At 41.0% G+C, this 21,034-nt stretch overlaps 1 protein-coding gene across 2 annotated transcripts in view; it reads left to right on the top strand.

Moving 5' to 3' along the window:
• The window catches only part of si:dkey-233k19.3, a 199,529-nt gene that overhangs the window by 29,447 nt on the left and 149,048 nt on the right, over positions 1 to 21,034 (top strand). For both annotated transcript variants that reach the window (XR_012391690.1, XM_009292264.5), the window contains exons 26-29: positions 10,115 to 10,339; positions 13,615 to 13,706; positions 16,374 to 16,500; positions 17,086 to 17,235. Coding sequence is in view for 1 of the 2 variants with exons in the window: in XM_009292264.5 (XP_009290539.2) it covers positions 10,115 to 10,339; positions 13,615 to 13,706; positions 16,374 to 16,500; positions 17,086 to 17,235 (594 nt within the window). In the remaining variant the exon portion in view is untranslated. The remainder of the gene's footprint in view (positions 1 to 10,114; positions 10,340 to 13,614; positions 13,707 to 16,373; positions 16,501 to 17,085; positions 17,236 to 21,034) is intronic.

The following is a 21,034-nucleotide window of genomic DNA, read 5'->3' as shown; positions in this document are numbered from 1 at the left end:
CTCTGGGACAGGCGTCCAGTCATGTTGTCGTTTCGACAGATGCTTCCAGCACAGGCTGGGGAGCCGTGTGTCGCGGGCATGCAGCTGCGGGCCTGTGGGTAGGTGCCCAGCTGCATTGGCATATCAATCGCCTAGAGCTGTTGGCAGTGTTTCTTGCTCTTCCCCGTTTTTCTCCGGTGCTGGAGCAGCAACACGTGCTGGTCAGGACGGACAGTACGGCGGCGGCGGCGTATATCAACTGCATGGGGGTATGCGCTCTCGCCGCATGTCTCAGCTCGCCCAGCTCTTCTGTGGGACCCTCGCCATCCTCCCCGGATTAGCACACCCGCTCCACGCTGCCCCTCCGCGGGTACGTCAAGGATTGCTGCGATGACGTCATTAGCGAGGGCTCTGCCTGCCTGGTTAGCGCAGGCCAGCCCCTCGCGGTGGCTCATACGCGTGATCAGACTCGGCTACGAACTGCAGTTTCGAACGGCCTCCCAAGTTCACGGGCGTGTATTTACCAGGGTTAATCCCCTGTCCGCCCCTGTCTTGCGAGAGGAGATTGCTGCCCTCCTGGCGAAGGGTGCAATCGGGCCAGAACCTCCAGCCGAGATGGAGAGCGGGTTTTACAGCCCGTACTTCATCGTACCCAAAAAGAGCGGTGGGTCACGGCCAATCCTAGATCTGCGCGTTATGAATCGCTGCCTTTACAAGCTGTTGTTCAGAATGCTTACGCAGAAGCTCATCCTCTGATGCGTCCGCCCTCAGGATTGGTATGCAGCCATAGACCTGAAGGACGCGTATTTGGCTGATTTTAGCCCACTCTCGGGAGTAATTGACTGCGCACAGAGACGAGGTGCTCCGGCATCTTCGCCGATTGGGGTTGCAGGTCAACTGGGAAAAGAGCAAACTCGCCCCGGTGCAGAGGATCTCTTTTCTCGGAATGGAGCTGGACTCGGTCACCATGGTAGCGCGCCTCTCCGGAGAGCGCGCTCGCCTGCTGCTGAACTGTCTGAGGGAGCTCGACAGCAAGTTAGTGGTCCCACTGAAATATTTTCAGAGGCTCCTGGGGCATATGCCTTCCGCTGCGGCTGTCACGCCGCTCGGATTGCTCCATATGAGACCACTTCAGCACTGGCTTCAAGATCGAGTTCCGAGACGCGCATGGCATGCGGGCACACACTGAGTCTCTGTTACTGCGCTGTGTCGCCGCACCCTCAGCCCCTGGAACGACCCCTCGTTCCTGCAGGCCGGTGTGCCTCTGGGACAGGCGTCCAGTCATGTTGTCGTTTCGACAGATGCTTCCAGCACAGGCTGGGGAGCCGTGTGTCGCGGGCATGCAGCTGCGGGCCTGTGGGTAGGTGCCCAGCTGCATTGGCATATCAATTGCCTAGAGCTGTTGGCAGTGTTTCTTGCTCTCCCCCGTTTTTCTCCGGTGCTGGAGCAGCAACACGTGCTGGTCAGGACGGACAGTACGGCGGCGGCGGCGTATATCAACTGCATGGGGGTATGCGCTCTCGCCGCATGTCTCAGCTCGCCCGCCGTCTGCTCCTCTGGAGCCACCCGCGGCTGAAGTTGCTGCGCGCTATTCACATCCCAGGTATGCTCAACCGTGCAGCCGATGTGCTCTCACGGCAGCAGATTCACTCTGGAGAATGGAGACTCCACCCCGAGTCTGTCCAGCTGATATGGGCGCGATTCGGGGAGGCCCAGATCGATCTGTTTGCTTCCCCCGAGAACGCTCATTGCCAGTTGTTTTACTCCCTGACCGAGGGCTCTCTCGGCACGGATGCACTGGCCCACAGCTGGCCTCGGGGCATACGCAAGTATGCGTTTCCCCCAGTGAGCCTGATCGCGCAGTTAATGTGCAAGGTCAGGGAGGATGAGGAACAGGTTCTGTTAGTTGCGCCCCTCTGGCCCAACCGGACCTGGATATCAAAGCTCTCCCTCCTCGCGACGGCCCTCCCTTGGCAGATCCCTTTGAGAGAGGACCTACTTTCTCAGGGACAAGGCACCGTCTGGCACCCTCGTCCCGATCTCTGGAACCTCCACGTGTGGTCCATAGACGCGAGGAAGACTTAGGTAACCTGCCGCCCGCGGTGGTTGATTCCATCACTCAGGCTAGAGCCCCCTCTACGAGGCGCGCCTACGCCCTGAAGTGGAGTCTATTCACTGAGTGGTGTGTCTCTCGAAGAGAAGAACCCCGATCTTGCCAGATCAGTGTTGTGCTCTCTTTCCTTCAAGAGAAGCTGGACAGTAGGCTGTCGCCCTCCACTCTCAAGGTTTATGTTGCCGCCATCTCCGCTCACCATGACGCGGTGGCATGGCACCGTGGGAAAGCATAACCTCATCATCCGGTTCCTCAGAGGCGCTAGGCGAATTAATCCAACTCGCCCCCCTCTCACGCCCTCTTGGGATCTCGCCCTTGTTCTCACAAGCCTGTGATTTGATCCCTTCGAGCCACTCGATACAGTATCTTTAAGATTCTGTCCCTGAAGACAGCTCTGCTGGTCGCGTTGGCCTCCATTAAGAGGGTCGGGGACCTGGAGGCATTTTCGGTCAGTGACTCGTGCCTGCAATTCGGGCCGGGATTTCTCACGTTATCCTGAGACCCCGCCCGCGGTGGTTGATTCCATCACTTAGGCTAGAGCCCCCTCTACGAGGCGCGCCTATGCCCTGAAGTGGAGTCTATTCACTGAGTGGTGTGTCTCTCGAAGAGAAGAACCCCGATCTTGCCAGATCAGTGTTGTGCTCTCTTTCCTTCAAGAGAAGCTGGACAGTAGGCTGTCGCCCTCCACTCTCAAGGTTTATGTTGCCGCCATCTTCGCTCACCATGACGCGGTGGCATGGCACCGTGGGAAAGCATAACCTCATCATCCGGTTCCTCAGAGGCGCTAGGCGAATTAATCCAACTCGCCCCCCTCTCACGCCCTCTTGGGATCTCGCCCTTGTTCTCACAAGCCTGTGATTTGATCCCTTCGAGCCACTCGATACAGTATCTTTAAGATTCTGTCCCTGAAGACAGCTCTGCTGGTCGCGTTGGCCTCCATTAAGAGGGCCGGGGACCTGGAGGCATTTTCGGTCAGTGACTCGTGCCTGCAATTCGGGCCGGGATTTCTCACGTTATGCTGAGACCCCGCCCGGGTTATGTGCCCAAAATTCCTACCACTCCCTTTAGAGATCAGGTAGTAACCCTGCAAGCGCTGCCCCCGGAGGAGGCAGACCCAGACCTGTCCTTACTTTGTCCAGTTCGCGCTCTGCGCATTTATGTGGACCGTACTAAGAACTTTAGATCTTCTGAGCAGCTCTTTGTCTGTTATGGTGGACGGCAGCAGGGAAGTGCCGTGTCTAAACAACGTTTATCCCACTGGATTGTGGAGGCCATTTCATGTGCTTATTTGAGCAGAGGTCAGCCGCGCCCCCCGGGAGTGCGTGCGCACTCCACTCGGAGCGTCGCATCCTCTTGGGCGTGTGCGCGCGGCGCTTCTTTAACAGACATTTGTAGAGCTGCGGGCTGGGCGACACCCAACACATTTGCAAGATTTTATAATCTGCGAGTGGAGCCGGTTTCCTCAAGGGTGTTAGGTACCTTTGGTGATTGAGGAAACAACTCGGTAGGTGTTGTACACACTTGCGGTGCCTTTTTTCCCTAACACGGAGAGATGTGCACCCTCTTGTCTGTCAGTAAAGTTCCCCATTCGGTGAGCCCTGCAGATTCCTCCGAGGCCCCCAGCACTGACTCAGCGGAGGAGTCACTTGCTGGCCCATTACGTTGTAGGTCTGCCCGCTGGTCAGCCCGCGTTTTTTTGGGTATAGGTGCCTGCTATGGCCGATCCCCGCTGGTGATCCCCACATGCTTTTCCGCCACGGTTAAGTTCCCCCCCTGGGCGGACCCGTGCTTTCCCTATCTGCTAACCACCTTCTTATGCGCACTTCCCCTTTTCAGGGTTAGTCCATATGTAATTCCATTTGTTTCCCCCTATTGGGTGCGGATGGTCTCCGCAGCGTCCTCCCTACTGGGATGGCACGCTTCCCAACTTACTGTCGTATATTCCTAGAATTATCTAGACGCTAGCGACTCCCAAAAAAATATACCTATTCTGTAAAACTTCTTTTGAAGTGGGATAAGTTAGGGCCAAGGGCACGTTGGAGGACCGCGCCTCTCATGATCTGGGTGCGTCACGCTTGCCTGACCGCTCTCTCACGGTGGGTGTTGGTAAGGTACAGTCATTATGGCGCTTTCAATGGGCTCCCATACGTGGATTTAGAACATCAAATCCACTTATAGTGCTGGAGTTCCCCCCGAAGGGGAACGTTCGAGGTTACTAAAGTAACCCTTCGTTCCCCGAGGAGGGGAACGGAAGCACTATACTCCGTCGCCATAATGACTGTCCCTTAGCTGTTAAAAGTCTTTTCAGCTTAAAAAGGATAGCGTCTGCTGGCGCCAGGTGTGCTTATATACTCAGCTGATTTCATATGCCGCACACCTGCGCAGGCTTGCGCTGCCAATTCATTCTTAATTGGCCCGTTCAATACTCTTTCAGACGAGTAGCTTCTGAACCGAATCTCCCATACGTGGATTTAGAACATCAAATCCACTTATAGTGCTTCCGTTCCCCTCCTCGGGGAACGAAGGGTTACTTTAGTAACCTCGAACGTTCCCTTATGAAGGTGAACCCTGGTTCAGGAGATCATACTGATCATACCCAACTCACAGATTTAAATGATTTGTTCAGAGTCTCCTCCAGTTAACAAGTCACTAATTCAAATGATTAAGGCAAGGCAAGTTTATTTATATACCACATTTCATACACATTGGCAATTCAAAGTGCTTTACATAAACAGGAATAAAAAAGAAAAGTTTAGGAACAAAAAGAAAACGAAAAACATAATAGTGCAATCTGTCAGGCGTAGCACAGTGCTCATACAGTATATAGGCACAGCTAAACATATGTGTTTTCAGTCTCGATTTGAATGTGCCTAATGTTGGAGCACATCTGATCATTTCTGAAAGCTGATTCCAGCAGCGAGTGGAGTGAGTAATTAAGAGTGAGTATCTTTAGTTTAACACTTGCTGACTCAAGAGTGAGTGCAGTCTTTGTTTTGTATAAAAAGGTTGTAATGTTTTTAATGTAAAAGACACATTTTGCCCAGTGTGACACCAGTTTTTATTTTGTACATCTTCATTATATACTGGCTGCTTTTTTTTTTAAACTTGTTTGTGCATTGAATTATCAATACTTTTCCATATGATTATTATCAGCATATAACAAGATTTGGTCATACAATATATATTGTTTATAATGATATTATCTTTTTTGCTAAATAAATAAACATTTATTGATGCATTTACTTTTAAGACCTAAATACAAAAAAAAAAAACAAAAAAAAAAAAACGTTTGTGCTTTGACCTGAGAGCAATTAAAAAGGAACACTAAACCTTGGCAGGTGTAATATTTTATTTTGGTATCTGTACCTAAATGCTATGCTGATTTTATACTTATCAGAAATGTTATCAAGCTGTTGCTTGGCAAAATAAGCTTGATGTGTCCTGGGTTTTTATCTTCTTTTCTGTGAACATCCCACTGTACCCACAGAACGATCTTTCATTGTCAGCCGGCTGTATTCACTCATCTAATTTATAGACACCACACATTGCTTGCTTTGTTATCGTGCTGTATGTGCAGGGGCCAAAATCTAGCCAAACACATCACTGTTGACAATAAGTCTGCCGTCTGTGCGAAACCGGCCCCTTCACACCCACATGTCTAAAAACATTAAAGACAACAGACGGCCACTAACACTGCATGGAGATGAAAACAACACAGACACCACACTGGAAGAAATAAAACACAAAAACTTTAAATAAATAAATAAAAGTATCAATAAATTAATGAATATTTACTTAAATTGACATTAATTTTAAATGGTTACATTATATTAATGTTTATTTTTAAACACATTTAGCCAATACGTGTTTTTTCCTTAACCGAACAACAACAAAGACTAACCTTACAAATCCAAATTTAAAAAAATGTTAATTAAGCTCAATGCAATGCATATATTTTCTCTAAACAGCGACAAAATGTTTAGATACTTTTGACATCAAGAAAGAAAGAAAGATTTCCATTCTCATTTTGAAAATCATGAGAATTATGTTATTAACATTCACACTATGTTAGTGAGGGTAAAACACATGCTAGACTAATTAGTGGTTCATTCCGTTGTAGCAACCCTGGTAAAGCAGGGACTAAGCTGAAGAAAATTGAGTAAACAAGTGGGTAGGTGAGTAGGTGAGTGAGGGAGTGAAAAAGAATTCAAATGTATTTGGTTGCCCATACTTGGAATCAGTGTTATAAGTACCCCAGGCATATACAGTAATTTTACCATTTTTGTAGCATAAAATCATTAATCCAAAATATTGCAACTTTTCTTTATGGTGTTAGACTCAATCATCTCTAATAGGAAGAAGTCAGAAGAAAAAAGTTTTTTTAGAGTGGGCGCGATTGAAGGGCTTTAAGGCGTACTCACACTATGTACAGTTGCCTTGAAGAGGGTTGAAGCAAACTTGTCCTCCCTTCTGTCTCCCTTGATGGCCCACACTCACATTGCATTCGAGCCTGAGCATGCTTATGCTTACATTATCGATGATGCGCTGTTCAGTTTAAAGTGCTTTCGCTCAGCACAGTAGAGATTTCTTTAATTAAATTGTTTTAGTCGTTTTATATGCAGTGACATGCAGTCAGATATTTCGCTGAACAGATCAGCCACTTTTGAAGCTTATAAACAATCATAAAGTCCTTGTGCTGCAGAAATTAGGACGTTTGCTAAAGGTGCAGCTGACGTGCAGTGAGGGGTTTGCATCTTTAATAAACTACGACAGTTTGCTTTCATTCAGTAAAAATTTATTTTATTTTTTTATTCAACAGTAAAAAAAAGATTGATAAATTCATATGACATAGTCCCTTAAAAAGGCTCAGGCATGCTTTGCATTCACACTAGAAGTGTACCGCGATAGAGCCCAAGTGAACCGTGCTCTGGCACACCTCCTCCAACTGGGCCACAACCAGCCAACTGAACCATGCTGAGCCCGATTTAAAGCACTCATACTTCTCAAACGATTCAGGAAACAGGCCTGGGCACAGTATGGATTGCATAGTGTGAGGATGCCCTTAGTCAAGCAGGCGACGAGGCATTGCTTTGTGAAGACAGGACAACCTTCCAGAAGAAGAACAGTCTCTGCTGTATTCAACTAATTTGACCTGTATGGAAATGTCAATCTTCATGGCAGCCTACCTGGAGTTTGCTAAAGGTACCTGAAATACTCCCAGAGCATGTCAAACTAAATTCTACGAACTGAAAAAACAAAAGGCATCTTTACACCGCAGCACAGATGCCAAGCCTGAAATGGCATAAAACCACAAAATGATGAAGTTTCACAGACCATTTAATGCAGCAAGCTGCTTTAGGGCCTCATTATATTGGCTATGTAAAGATTGCTTATGATTGACCTCTTTGTCTGAAAAAAACCAGGCACTCATCATCAACTGCCCAACGCCTTCCCTACAGTGAAACATGTTGGTGCAGCATCATGCTCTGGAGATCTTTTCAGTGGAAAGAAAAAAAAATAATTAAAAAAACAGCAATTTACAGAGATACCCTTGATGGAAACCTGTTCCAAATTGCTCTGAACTTTAGACTGGGGCAACCGTTAATCTTTCAACAGGACAACAACCCTAAGCACACAGCCAATATATTACAAAGCATTGTTTACAACACTACATAATAGCTGTCCTTGAGTGGCCCAACCAGAGTTCAGACTTAAACCCAATTAAACATCTTCGAAGAGATCTGAAAAAGGCTTTTCACAAACACTAGTACCCATCCAACCAGATGAAGCCTGGGAGGTTCTTCAAATAAGGTTCTGGCTAAAAATTGCTGTGTCAAGCTTGTAGCATCATGGAGCCAGAGGTGCTTAAACAAAATTTGAGCAATACTTATTTTTCTTAAAATACTTTACTTTTCTGTAAATTATTTAGCAAACATTTGAATCAATTGTATTTCACATTGTAACTTGTTTTTTTGGATTTTGAAGTAAGTAATGAATTCAATTAATTTTGGGGTTTGTAAATGAGAGAAACTCTGGGTTTTCCATTTCAAAATGGCTGGTTTGTCAAACTGGAGAAAGCAGGATAAGTCATGCCTGTTTCTGAAAGAGAGGTAACTTTAACTCAGTCAGTTACTGTGATAACTTACTCTGTGAATCTAACTTGGTCAGGAGTAGGTTTTAATCTCTAAACCCAGAGTTTCTGTCCGTCTCCTCCCCTTTTTTAAAGACGAAGCGGTATTTCTCGCCTTACGTGTCCACCCACCTATTTTAATGCTCATTTTGGAGATGCGCATAAAAAAAGATTGATGGAAACATCATGATGCACATAACTTTTGAAAATATGCATAAAAAATGTGCATAACTGAGTAGAAAACTTTTTATTCGATAGAAAAATTTGCATAAACTATAATGGAAACACTTTTACTGAACAAATTCCAGTATGTGCATTAAAAAAGGTTTGTTATAAGAGATGATGATGATTAAATGAATGGACAAACCAGAAGGCTGAGCACACTTTAACACATCTTAAATGTTGTTTTGGTCATTCATTCTAAAACGCCTTACCGTTTCAGTATTAATGTTATTAAATTATTAATGACCTCCAGAAGGTCTGGAGCATGTTAAGAGTGTCTGTTCTAAGCGTCTCATGGCTTCAAATGCCCCCACGCGTTCATTGTGTGTCAGCATTGTCTTCTGAGGTGCAAGTATTTATTAGGTAAAGAAAAGATTAAATCGTGCTTCTACCGCAGTAAATTCTGTTTTTATAATTGATATAAGTGACGATTTTGTTCTCTTTGACTTGTTGGATGGAAGCGCTGCTTTATTCGAACATCTATTATGCGTTATTCCAGTTTTGCACATACATTTAAGTAATATAGTTGGATGGAAACAGTTATTGCTTACATTTCAGTCACACAAAGAACAAAGTCACGTAGAATGGCTTGCCCTTTTTTATAAAGGAACATGTTCTGTAACTAGATCAGTGGGATTATTATTTTTTCTAAAAACTATTTTTTAAATTCTGCTTACATCATAAATGTCATATCAACCTCTATCACTTGATCAATAAAAAAGGCAGACACACAGTGCACTTTTAAATCTATTAAAACTGTTTAACGTGTATAAAAGTGGGAACGTGTGTAAAGATTTTATAAACGTCACACATAATATAACTTATTTTATTATACTTATTTAAATACTTTAAATACTTGATGTGTAAAATTACACATTAACTTGAGCAGCTGTTTTCCCACTAACTGTCTCTGTTTCACTGATGCAGTGGTGTTGCTGTTTAAAATATATGGTCACATTTGCTAGAACTTTGCAGAGCAGATCAAGTTCAGCTGAAGAAAGAAATAATCTTTTTTAAGATGTTGCCATGCTCACTCGTAATATCTGCGCTCCACTGATAATGCCTTTATATAGTCACGGTGTGTGCGCTGAACTCTGAGTTGGACTACTCAAAGTTGATTGACTTAACTCCGATCCGCTTCAAAGTTCAAGTTTAAACTTCGAGTTGGTTGAATCTCCCTACTGAAACAGGCCCACTGACTGTAAGGTTCCATAACACAAGGCCAACACCAGGTTAAATTGTACCCAATATTTCAATAAACTTCTAACATCACACCACAAGGCAGTACCCTAAAATTATGCAACAAAAACAAGTGTGGAGCAGGGGAGAAGTGAACCTCTCTTTGGGTTGAGGCACACAGCTTGTTTGTAGCAGGGTGTCACTGCAGCACACTCATAATGATGAGCACTACCTGGGCCCAATCAGCTCTACCCAGCAAGCAGGCAGAGAGACACACAAGCACACAACATAACCACTCGCAATGGACAGTAAACACACAATAAATAAACAATAGTAAGAAATACATCCAAGGGATGTAACACTATTGCATACAGTAAAGTGTTGAACAAATGATATGCTATCAATATTTTCTTCTAAGAAAGTACTGTAACCAGGAGCTGTATTCATTCACTGCTGTAACTGAATGTGCATCTTTGTCTGTCTTTTGCCAGGTGCAATTGCAGGTGCTGCTGCACAGTAAGCAGGCAGTATTCTTCCATGAGCAGGTGCTGGAGCTGCAGGCCCAGTTGACTCAGGCTGACTCAGTGCTGCTGCTGTGGCTGGAGGTGCAGAGGACCTGGGCTCATCTGGAAAGCATCTTCATGAGTTCTGAAGATATTCAACAACAGCTACCGGAGGAGGCACAGCAGTTCTGCTCCATTGATTCAGACTTTAAGGTCAGCTGGATTTAACCTCATACAGTTGAAGTCACAGTTATTAGCCCCTCTGTGATTTCTTTCTTTTTTAAATAGTTTCCAAACGATGATTACCAGAGCTAGGAACTTTTCACAGTATTTCCTATAATATTTTTTTTACTTCTGGGGAAAGTCTTATTTGTTTTATTTCGGCCACAGTAAAAGCAGTTAAAAAAAAAAAAAAAAAAAAAACATTTCAAGGTCAATATTATTAGCCCTTTTAAACAATATATATTTTTTTATTATAGAGCAAAAGACTGTTATACAATGACTTACCTAATTACCCTAAACTAAACCCAATTAATCTAGTTAAGCCTTTAAAATGCACTTTTGCACTAGTATCTTGAAAAAAAAAAGTTCTAGTAAAACTTTATGTACTGTCATCCCGGTTAAGATAAAATAAATCAGTTATTAAAAATTAGTTATTAAAGAGCCCCTATTATACAGGACATAGGGTCATATTTTGGGTGTCCAACAACCGTCTAATATGCATTCAAGGTCAGAAAACACTTTCATAGTCTTATAATATGCATTTATTTTTACCTAATTATCCAAGCAACCCCCATATGAATCATTTAGCGATTAATTTGTTCCCAAACCCCTTCTTAGCGCAAAGCTAATCTGCGCTGATTGGAGCGATGACAGCCTGCTGCGATTGGTCGACACTGACAGCTTCAGCGCGAGACAGAGTGAAATGCCCAGCAGCTAATCAATAATATAAAAGTAATCACAGTGCATACACGCTTCATAGTGTAAGGTGTGGATTTTGGCTGCCAGTAGGTGGATGTAAATACAGACGATGAACTTTAAAATACCGACGACTAACTATTTTATTGAGCTAAAACTCCAAGAACTGGCGAGGAGATCTCATAGCATGTCACACTCTACCTGCTCTTTACACACACACACACACACACACACACACACACACACACACACACACACACTCACACAGACATTACCGTCCTCCTCAGAGGACACAAAACACACACACAAATTACCATCCTCCTCCTCAGAGGACACAACACACACACACACACACACACACACGCACACACACACACACACACACACACACACACACACACACACACACACACACACACACACATTACCCATCTCCTCAGAGGACACAACATCAAAAAATTAAAAAACAGAGAATGCACTTTCGGGTTGAGGGCGGTGTTATCGCGGATCGACTAGAGCGCCAGTTCAGCTTGCTGGGGCAATTTAGACACCTCACCTCGCACCTGAGCTGAACTATTTTGAAACTTGACAGTTGCATCTTTGTAAGAACAGCTGACGATCCGTAAACAAAGCGGCATGCACCACATTTTTAACGTGGCTTTACATGCGATATGAGAATACAAAGGGTTAACCTGATACAGTTACAAAACAAAACACAACTAAATACATAATTTGCAAACTTGACTAAACGAGGCAACAATTTTAATCACACATACTTACACTTGTGAAATGGAGGAAGAAACTGATCCATAATGCACTGATCCATGTTCTGACAGTCTTTACTGATCCTTCCTTTGACAAACGACCGATGAAGTCTTCTTTGTAAGCATGTAGTTTCCTGAAGAGCTCAACCTGCTCTAGGCTGGGCTGTAATGCTGAGGTTTCATCTTTAGGCAGAGAGTGTCAATAATATCCATCTGCACAGCGTGTGTGTGTGTGTGTGCGTGCGTGCGTGTGTGTGTTTTAGTGGGTGGGGCCGCAGGTTTCAAATCTACCGGGTTTGCGCGCACAACTACTTGTGTTTCGTAGTCGCATCATCGCAAACACCTAATGACTCGTTATCAAGACAAATCGTTTGAAGCACTACGAGTCGACTCTTTTATGGATGAATTAATAGTTTTAAACACTGTACACTTACATATTTAAGCCTTAGCTGGATATTTCACTTCACTTAGAGCCGTTTTACACACTACATGGAAGGGCATTTTCCTAAACCCATAATATGGGCTCTTTGAAACTGGAAAAACAAACAAAAAGTTCTCAGGGGTTTCTCAAATATTTGGTCGGTGCTCTTTGGGTAAGGGATTCATCATTAATGATGATAGTTGACTTTGTCTGTTAAATTATTTGAGTGTTGTTGAGCTATTTAAATGAGTAGAACCACCTGATCACCGTCACCCTGATGAAGGCAGATTTTTTAAGATTTAGCCATGTGATTAAAGACTTTTTAAATTTTCCACATATTGCGAGTGCCTTGGACTAATTCCTGTTGTAGTTATTAAAACTTTTTTTGTTGAAAAATGCTTTTCTTTTCGTTAAACAGATATTAGGGAAAATATATAGGGGGGCTAAAAAGTCAGGAGGACTAATTATTCTGACTTCAACTGCATGTAACTCATACTGCATGCTGCAAGGTTTTAGGGCTACACTATATGTTTTCCATAAATGTTTAACATCAAGATATGGATCAGTGAAAATTCCAAGTTATCTGTACTTTTTTTTTTTCGTTAACTATAGAAATACTGGTGGTAAAACTATAGGTTTCATTCCTAGAGAATTGAATCTTTCATCAAATATAATTTTAATATATTATTTTGGCGTTACTGTGGCGCAGTGGGTAACAAGATCGCCTCACAGCAAGAAGGTCGCTGGTTTGAACCCCAGCTGGGTCAGTTGGAATTTCTGTGTGGAGTTTGCATGTTTTCCCCGTATTCGCATGGGTTTCCACCGGGTGCTCCGATTCCCCCACAGTCCAAAGACTTGCTGTATATGTGAATTGAATAAGCTAAATTGGCCTTATTGTATGTGTGTGAATGAGAGTGTATGGGTGTTTCCCGGTGTTGGGTCGTGGCAGGAAGGGCATCTGCGGCGTAAAACAATAAGTTGGCGGTTCTTTTCGCTGTGGCAACCCTTGAGTAATATAAGAACTTAGCCGAAAAGAAAATGAATGAATAAATGAACTCATATTTTTTGCAAATAAGTCAATATCAATAAGTAATTAAACAATAGTAAAAATAAATAAAATTGTCAAATGATGCTACTTTTAGTATAGTCAAGTATATGAAATATCATATTACAGAATAAATTAATTAATTTAATTAAATTCCCTATATCACTATATACAGTCTTTTATCTTTTATAATAGAATTTGAAGTGGGACATATATATGTGTGTGGGACATATAAATGTGTTGTTTTATGGTGACAATATTTATGCAGTGGAGAAAAATGCATATGCCAAATGTATCACTTATTGAACTGTGTGTTTCTTTTGTGTGTTGATATGGGAAGAACCTTATGTTTAAAAATGGCAACACGAGAAATGTCATTGCTGCCACCAACAGACCTAATCTTCTACCAACACTTGAAGATCTGCAAAGGAGGTCTGTGAAATTTTATTTATTTATTTATTTATTTATTTATTTATTTATTTATTTATTTATTTATTTATTTTAACATAACTTTGGCTATATTGCAGTTCAACTTTAACTCATGTAACCAGTGCTTTGATAAAACTAATATTATTAAGCTCATAATTCCATAATTACAAAATTAACCATAATTACATCATTTTAAACACTGTAATCACATCATTACCACTCTTACCAGTATTTAATGTAAACACATGTCACGATTTATGAAATATGAATAATGTAAGGGGAAAATGGAACACATATTTCTTATTAATAATCAGAATAATGAATATTAAATGTAAACAGGAATAATTTGCTTGTGTCATCTAAAGATCTAACCATGTTTAAGATTATTTACAAATCACATACATAAGTGGAATAATAATAAAGAAAAAACAAAATTTTTATTGATGCTTAATTTTCCAATGTAAGTATTAACATTTTATTTTATTGCCAAAACTGATTTGGCATTAGTAACTATCTTTTGCCATTAAACATGGGCTGTCAAGCACAGAGAGTTTCTTGTTCTTGGCACATTTTCGGTCAAATCTGCGTGTTTAGTGAATAGTTAACTGGAGGCTTATTCTGACCTGATCATTTGATTCAGTGAATCATTCACTGGAGACTCTGTCTGACTGATTCATTTGAATAAGTCTCTGACTTGAGACAATGAGATAAGTCCATCAGCCTGCTGACAAATTTAGCATTGCTGATGCTTACCATTTATAAACAGGTCACGCTTTATCCTGTTAATAACCTTTTATTCTGAAATTTTTTTATTCTGCAGTATTTATATAGTGGACTAAAAAGTGCATTATTATAGGAGTAAAAGTAAACATTTTCCAGAATCCGGCGCAATAGCCTAGTGGTTAGCACACTGACATAAGGTGCAGTAACACTGTAGAGCGTCCTGAGTTTGAATCCCCCTTGAGGACATATCCCGTCCCTACCCCTTCTCACTCTCCCACTTCGCTTCCTGTCTCATTACTGTCCTATCCACTTAATAAAGGCAAAAAAGCCAAAAAATAAATAAAAAAAGACAATCTACTGAAAAATATACTAAGGTGCATTTATGAAGTAAAAACACTTTGTTGCTGTTAAGGGATGCACCGATATGGATTTTTTTGGCCGATATTGATAACCGATAACTGTGAAGATTTGAGGGCTAATAACTTACCATAACTGATAAATATAAATTTTTTGAAAATGTTGGATTTTTATACAGTGAACAACTGATTTTATTTTAAAAACTTTATAAAAGTTTGAACTGATCTTATAGACTGAATAGCCTACTTAAGGCAAAAAAGGCAATAATTTTAAAATTGCAAGGTGATTATAGAGCTATATGCAGCATTTTACATAAATTAGAATGCCAAAAATGAATTATTTTCTTTTCTTCACATAGCAAATTAACATGCAACTTAAATGTTGCATACAACTAAGTTAATAGGTTAAATAACAAAATGGGATTTAATTTACAAACAAGTTAAATACATATATTTTAAATAAAAGGAAAATAAAAGAACTTATTGGAACCAGTTCAAATGTTCTTGAATAAAAGGTGTTACAGTAATGTACATATCTACAGAAAAAGGGTTTTTGAGAGGTGTTTTGACAGTTCAGAGCCACTGTTCAAGCGAAAAGCTAGATACATATTGTATTAGAAAATGTGGCATAAATTTGTCCCATTTGGCATTTTAGATTATATTGAGCACATGTAAGTGCTGCTTTTCAATCAGGCAATGCTTCTATGTTCGTTCTTGTTGTCAGTTGTGGGAAAAAAAATAAATCAGTGAAAGGTTTATGATAAAGTGCTGCGAGTTTGAAAGTTTAACTGCAAGCACTGCATGATTTGGTGCACATGAAGCTGAGTGAGATTTGTCCTCAGAGTCAAATTTTGACACATGAGCATTGAGCACAGATCACTGTATGACAAATGCAGTGCATAATATAATGAAAAAAATGTGGTGGATGGTTAAAAACCCCTATGGTGAATCCAGTGACTGGCGCTTGCCTCCCCTGCTGCTGTTTGGGGTGATGTGAAGGCTCTGTTACTCATTATCATCATTATAAATGTGCAGATCAAACTGAAAACAATCTTACATCAACAACATATGGCAAGCAGCGCATTGATAAGAGCACATAATTTTATTAAACTACAAAGAACCCAGTTGTTTAGCACGTGTGCATCACTGCTATTATGTTTACACATGTAATATTTTTTTGCTGAGGCAATTTAAACCAAAATACACGATGACACTCTATCGAACATATCTAAAATGATAAGGAACATGGTTACTTACTGAGTTATTAAAACACAGCAATACTGCTCAAAGAAAGGATGGACTTTGGAGGAAGGCTCCCTTATAGTGCCTTGGACAAGTCTGAACAAATTCAAGCCATGCATGCGCGAGGCAGACAGTTCTGTACAATTATGTAATCTATCGGTTTATATATATTAGCCCAATTTTGACATTAGACCAATAACGATAATAGTATTTATTGTGTAAAAAAGATGTGGCCACCGATATATTGTGCATCCCTAATGCTGTCCACCACTGGAAATAATCTCATAATTTGTGCATTGTTTCAGATAAATATTAAATATTTTCGTTAATATCCTGTTATCCATCCTAGACTGTCTGTATGTGAGAAAGCTCTGGCCAAATACCTGGAGGCCAAAAGAATGGCTTTTCCACGCTTCTACTTCCTCTCCTCCGCTGATTTGCTGGACATCCTTTCCAAGGGCCACCAGCCTCGACAGGTACTGCTGAAGTAGTCAGCATATTATTTCAACTCTATATAACAATCTGTATGTTAGTTTGAACCAGTTTGAAAGTTTAATTAGTTTCAGATTTCTCTAATTACACCTCTCATTTCAGGATTACAGTAATCCGTAAACAGGTCAACTATAAAGTATGCAGTCGTTCCTGACTGTAGTCGTGATTGGTATTTTACATTGCACCATATTTCCTCATCTCTCATCTCAATTGCGTATAATAACCTTTATCTCAGTGATTAAACTTTTTCATCATTACAGTGATAATTCCTACTCTATGTATCAGCATTATGGTAACGTTCTGCGGTTGGATTGATTCTGACCTCCTCTTTTGAGCCGATCCTCCCACATATGAGCAGGTTTTCTCCTAAACCGTTCAACCAGAACAGGGTCAAAGTGCTTCATATGGTTCTTATTGTGCCTCGGTTAGAATAAGAATTGCAAATATATCCACAATCATATCATTATCTATGGATATGCTGTACATAACTGCACAGGTTGATTTATTATGTTCAAAGGTGCTGTTTTTTGTTCTGTGAAAATAATGCTTTATGGATCATTGCTTTTTAGGTTACCTGTCACCTGGGTAAGCTGTTCGACAGTATGACTGACCTACAGTTTTCTGACAAGGAGGGGGGAAAGGCCACATCTGCGGTGGGAATGTTCAGCAGAGATGGAGAATATGTTTCATTCTTTTCGTCGTGTGACTGCGTTGGACCGGTAAATCCTATCTTTTATGCATCTAATTAAATCAAACTGCAATGTTTTAAAAGTAAAGTTTTAAGGAAACTGAGTTAAAGTTGCCATGAAATTAAAATGCACTCTTCTTATTTGTATATTTATATAGTAGTGCTTGTAATAAATTATGCATATGTGCACTTCATAATTTTGTAAAAATTAATTTGGCCTTATAATTGCCTATCAAATACCTGCACCCCTGAAATGACTTTTCTTCATTTCTGGTCGCATGAAATGCGTCTAAAGCGGGGCTATCAGGAGCCCATCTTTCAATGATTCAGTTGGTTCCGAATGAATTTAATCATGCAGCACCCTACCTTTAACCTCATTTCAAAACCGTTTTAATTGGATGTACATCATGATATTGGAAAAAGGACAATCTTGACTTACGTTTGATGGTGACTTTAATAAATAAATATATTAAGTGATAATAAAATGTTGAATGTTGCATATATATAAAATACATTTATTAAATTTTAGCGTATTTCAATATTTAATTAAATCAATATTAACTTAGGCAATGTAGTGGCGCAGTAGGTAGTGCTGTCGCCTCACAGCAAGTAGGTCACTGGTTCGAACCTCAGATGGCGTTTCTGTGTGAAGTTTGCATGTTCTCCCTGCGTTCGCGTGGGTTTCCTCCGGCTGCTCTGGTTTTCCCCACTGTCCAAAGACATGCGGTACAGGTGAATTGGGTAGGCTAAATTGTCCATAGTGTATGAGTGTGTGTGTGTGTGTGTGGATGTTTCCCAGAGATGGGTTGCAGCTGGAAGGGCATCCACTGCGTAAAAATGTGCTGGATGAGTTGGTGGATCATTCTGCTGTGGTGTCCCTGGATTAATATAGGGACTAAGCTGTCAAGAAAATGAATGAATGAATATTAACTTAAATCATATTTACCTAAATAAGAATTCTGCATTGTATATGCAATGTGCTACTGTAAAATTAAATAAAAATACAGTAACATTAAATCAAGCTAAGATATTAAACTCTATGGGCTCTATTTTAGGTACAAAGTCTAAAGTACATGGTGCAAAAGCATTAAGGTGTGTCAGAATCCATTTTTGCCATTTGAAGGAAAAAAATAGTTCTGCTGCAGCACATGGTCTAACAGGGTTGTGCTTGTTCTCTTAATGCGGTGGTTCCCAAACTTTTTGCTGTGTGCACCCCTTTCTAATATTTGTTACCTGTCAAGCACCCCTTTCCCTAATTACACTCCAAAGTTTTAACTACAATAACTAAACACACATATTTTCTGTATATGAGATTAAAATAAAATTTATAAAATATGTAAATTTAATGCTCAAGCTTTTATGAAGTTGACAATTTTCACAGCGTCATTAAGTATAGACAAAAGTTCATCTGGCATGTTTTTCATCGCTAGAGCTTCTTGGAGGATGCTGTGTACCCAGGAAACCGATGATGCAACTTTTCGGATGGAAGCTACTGCTACTTTGTGCCTCCTTTTTTCTTCTTCTGCAGTTCCTCCATTTTTCCTTGAAATAAACTTACAGGCATGTCTTGTAATTAGCTGTGTCTTGTTTGTAATTGCTGAACCATTTATGAAAGCTTATGACTGCTATTAGCTAAAACCGACCCACAGACTACACATTGATTGCAGATTTGGATTTTTTGCATCTTTTTTGCATCAATACATGTAAACCTGAAACCAGTGTAACTGACGCTATATTTGCGTTTCTTACTTGACATTTTCTCACTCTCTAGCGTAGGCCTAATTCTCTTCATCAGTACATCTCAGCTGGATATTTTTGTTTCCGCTTGCGCCTCTTCACCTCGTTCGTTATCCTCCAAGTCCATACTGTATATTAAGGCCGCTGCACATCTCCATAGAAGAGGGCGATGAAGATGGTTCATCCCTATGATCACTGAATTCTTTAAAGTGCCAGTTTTTAACCAGGTTTCCATTTTGATGAATATACAGCAAGCGGAAAAAAATGACAGTGCTATTGTGACACAGACGTGAAAGCGCAAGATGAGTGAGTATGCATAGGTTGTAAATTGCAATTTGTAATGTGATTTTTTTTTCACTCTCAGTGATTTTCTTTTCTCTCAAAAACTTGACATGTAAAGTTTACTCAGGATAAATGTATAAAAATAATAAAAGATAGTATTTTCCGCCATTAACAACATTCTCTTGCACGCACCCCAGTTTGGGAACTGCTGTCTTAATGAGTTATGGTGTGTTTTGAGCATAATGTGCATTAAACTAATCAGAGTCTCATCTTACATGCTCTTTAAGGGTCAGTTGCATCTCGCTATGACACATTTGCTATTTACATGCCGGACTTTGTAAGTTAAAAAAACAAACAAAAAAAAAAACGAATGCTTCACTAGAGAGAAAACAGTTACACAGACCATCTGCAGCCTGAGGATAAAGAATGAGCCTCCTCCATTTGGCCTCTTTACATTTTTTTTTAACTATTTATTTTACTTTTACTCTACTTTATTCCTTTACTTTACTGGATAAGGAGGTGGTGTTGTACGCACTTCATTGAAGACAACACATCCATTAGCCTACATATTTAGTTTAGTTTGTTAGGCGTAAAGATTTGTTTCACATCTATTTCTAAATTCAGTTTTAATTTTGAGCGAAAGAAAAATTAACAATAATAACAAAGCGCGGTCAAACAACCGAGTTATATCCAGAAACATCCTAAGCCTATGGCCCATATGGTGATGAACACTCTTCAAAAACCTAGACAAGTGGACAAATCTAAACTTTTTTTTACATTTTTTTATGAAAACAAATATAAATATGCATATAATGAATTATACTGCTAATAATAATGACATTATACAAAAGCAAAGTTTCATGAATAAACTGAAAAAAGCAAAAGAAAAAAAATTTTGTTACACTTTAATCCTTTAATTTTTTTTCATATGTAAAGATATTTTTGTATTAATATACATCCTGTGTGTATTAAGCAATGTGTAAGCATTTTGGACTGTACAGGCACATACTTAACGCGCTCTGCGCTGTACTTTCGACTAGGTTTTAGTTGGTCCATGGCGCAGTCTATTTCAGTTCTTTAGGGCCATACTCACACTATGTACAGTTGCCTCGAACCGGGCCAAAGCACGCTTGTCCCCTCTCCTTTCTCCCCCGACGGCCCGCACTCACATTACAATTGGGCCTGGGCATGCTTACATCATCGATGCTGCGCTGTTCAGTAAGCTCTCTCGCTCAGCACAGTGGAGATTTCTCTAGTTATATCGCTTTAGACCTTAGGGATGCGGTGACACACAGTCAGATATTTCGCCGAACAGATCAGCCACTTTTGACGCTCATAAACAATCATAAAGTCCTCGTGCTGCAGGAATTAGGAGGTTTGCTGAAGGTGCACAGCTGTCATGCAGTGAGGGGTTTGAGTCTTTAAAAAACAGTAAGAATGATTAATAAATACATATGGAACACTTCCTTAAAAGTCACGTCTCGTTTTCAGTTTTGGGCTTTCAGTTTTTGCACTCACACACAAGCATACCGCGACAAAGCCCAAGTGAACCGCGCTCAGGCACATCTCTTCCAACCGGGCCAGGGCCGGCCTAGTGAACCGTACCTGAGCCAGATTCAGCGCGCCCACACTTCTCAAACGATCCGGGAAACGGGCCTGGGCACGGTACGGATAGCATAGTGTGAGTAGGCCCTAAAATAGCAACGTTCTAACAATGCACCTTAATAAACCTTCTTTTTTGACAGGAACACCCATGAGTCCACAAAGAGACACAAATGGATTTGCTGTTTAAACAACATGATGCAAAACGT

Source organism: Danio rerio, chromosome 16, assembly GCF_049306965.1.
Source record: "Danio rerio strain Tuebingen ecotype United States chromosome 16, GRCz12tu, whole genome shotgun sequence".
In the NCBI taxonomy this organism is placed as follows: Eukaryota; Metazoa; Chordata; class Actinopteri; order Cypriniformes; family Danionidae; genus Danio; species Danio rerio.
This window is presented reverse-complemented; position numbering and strand designations above follow the sequence as displayed.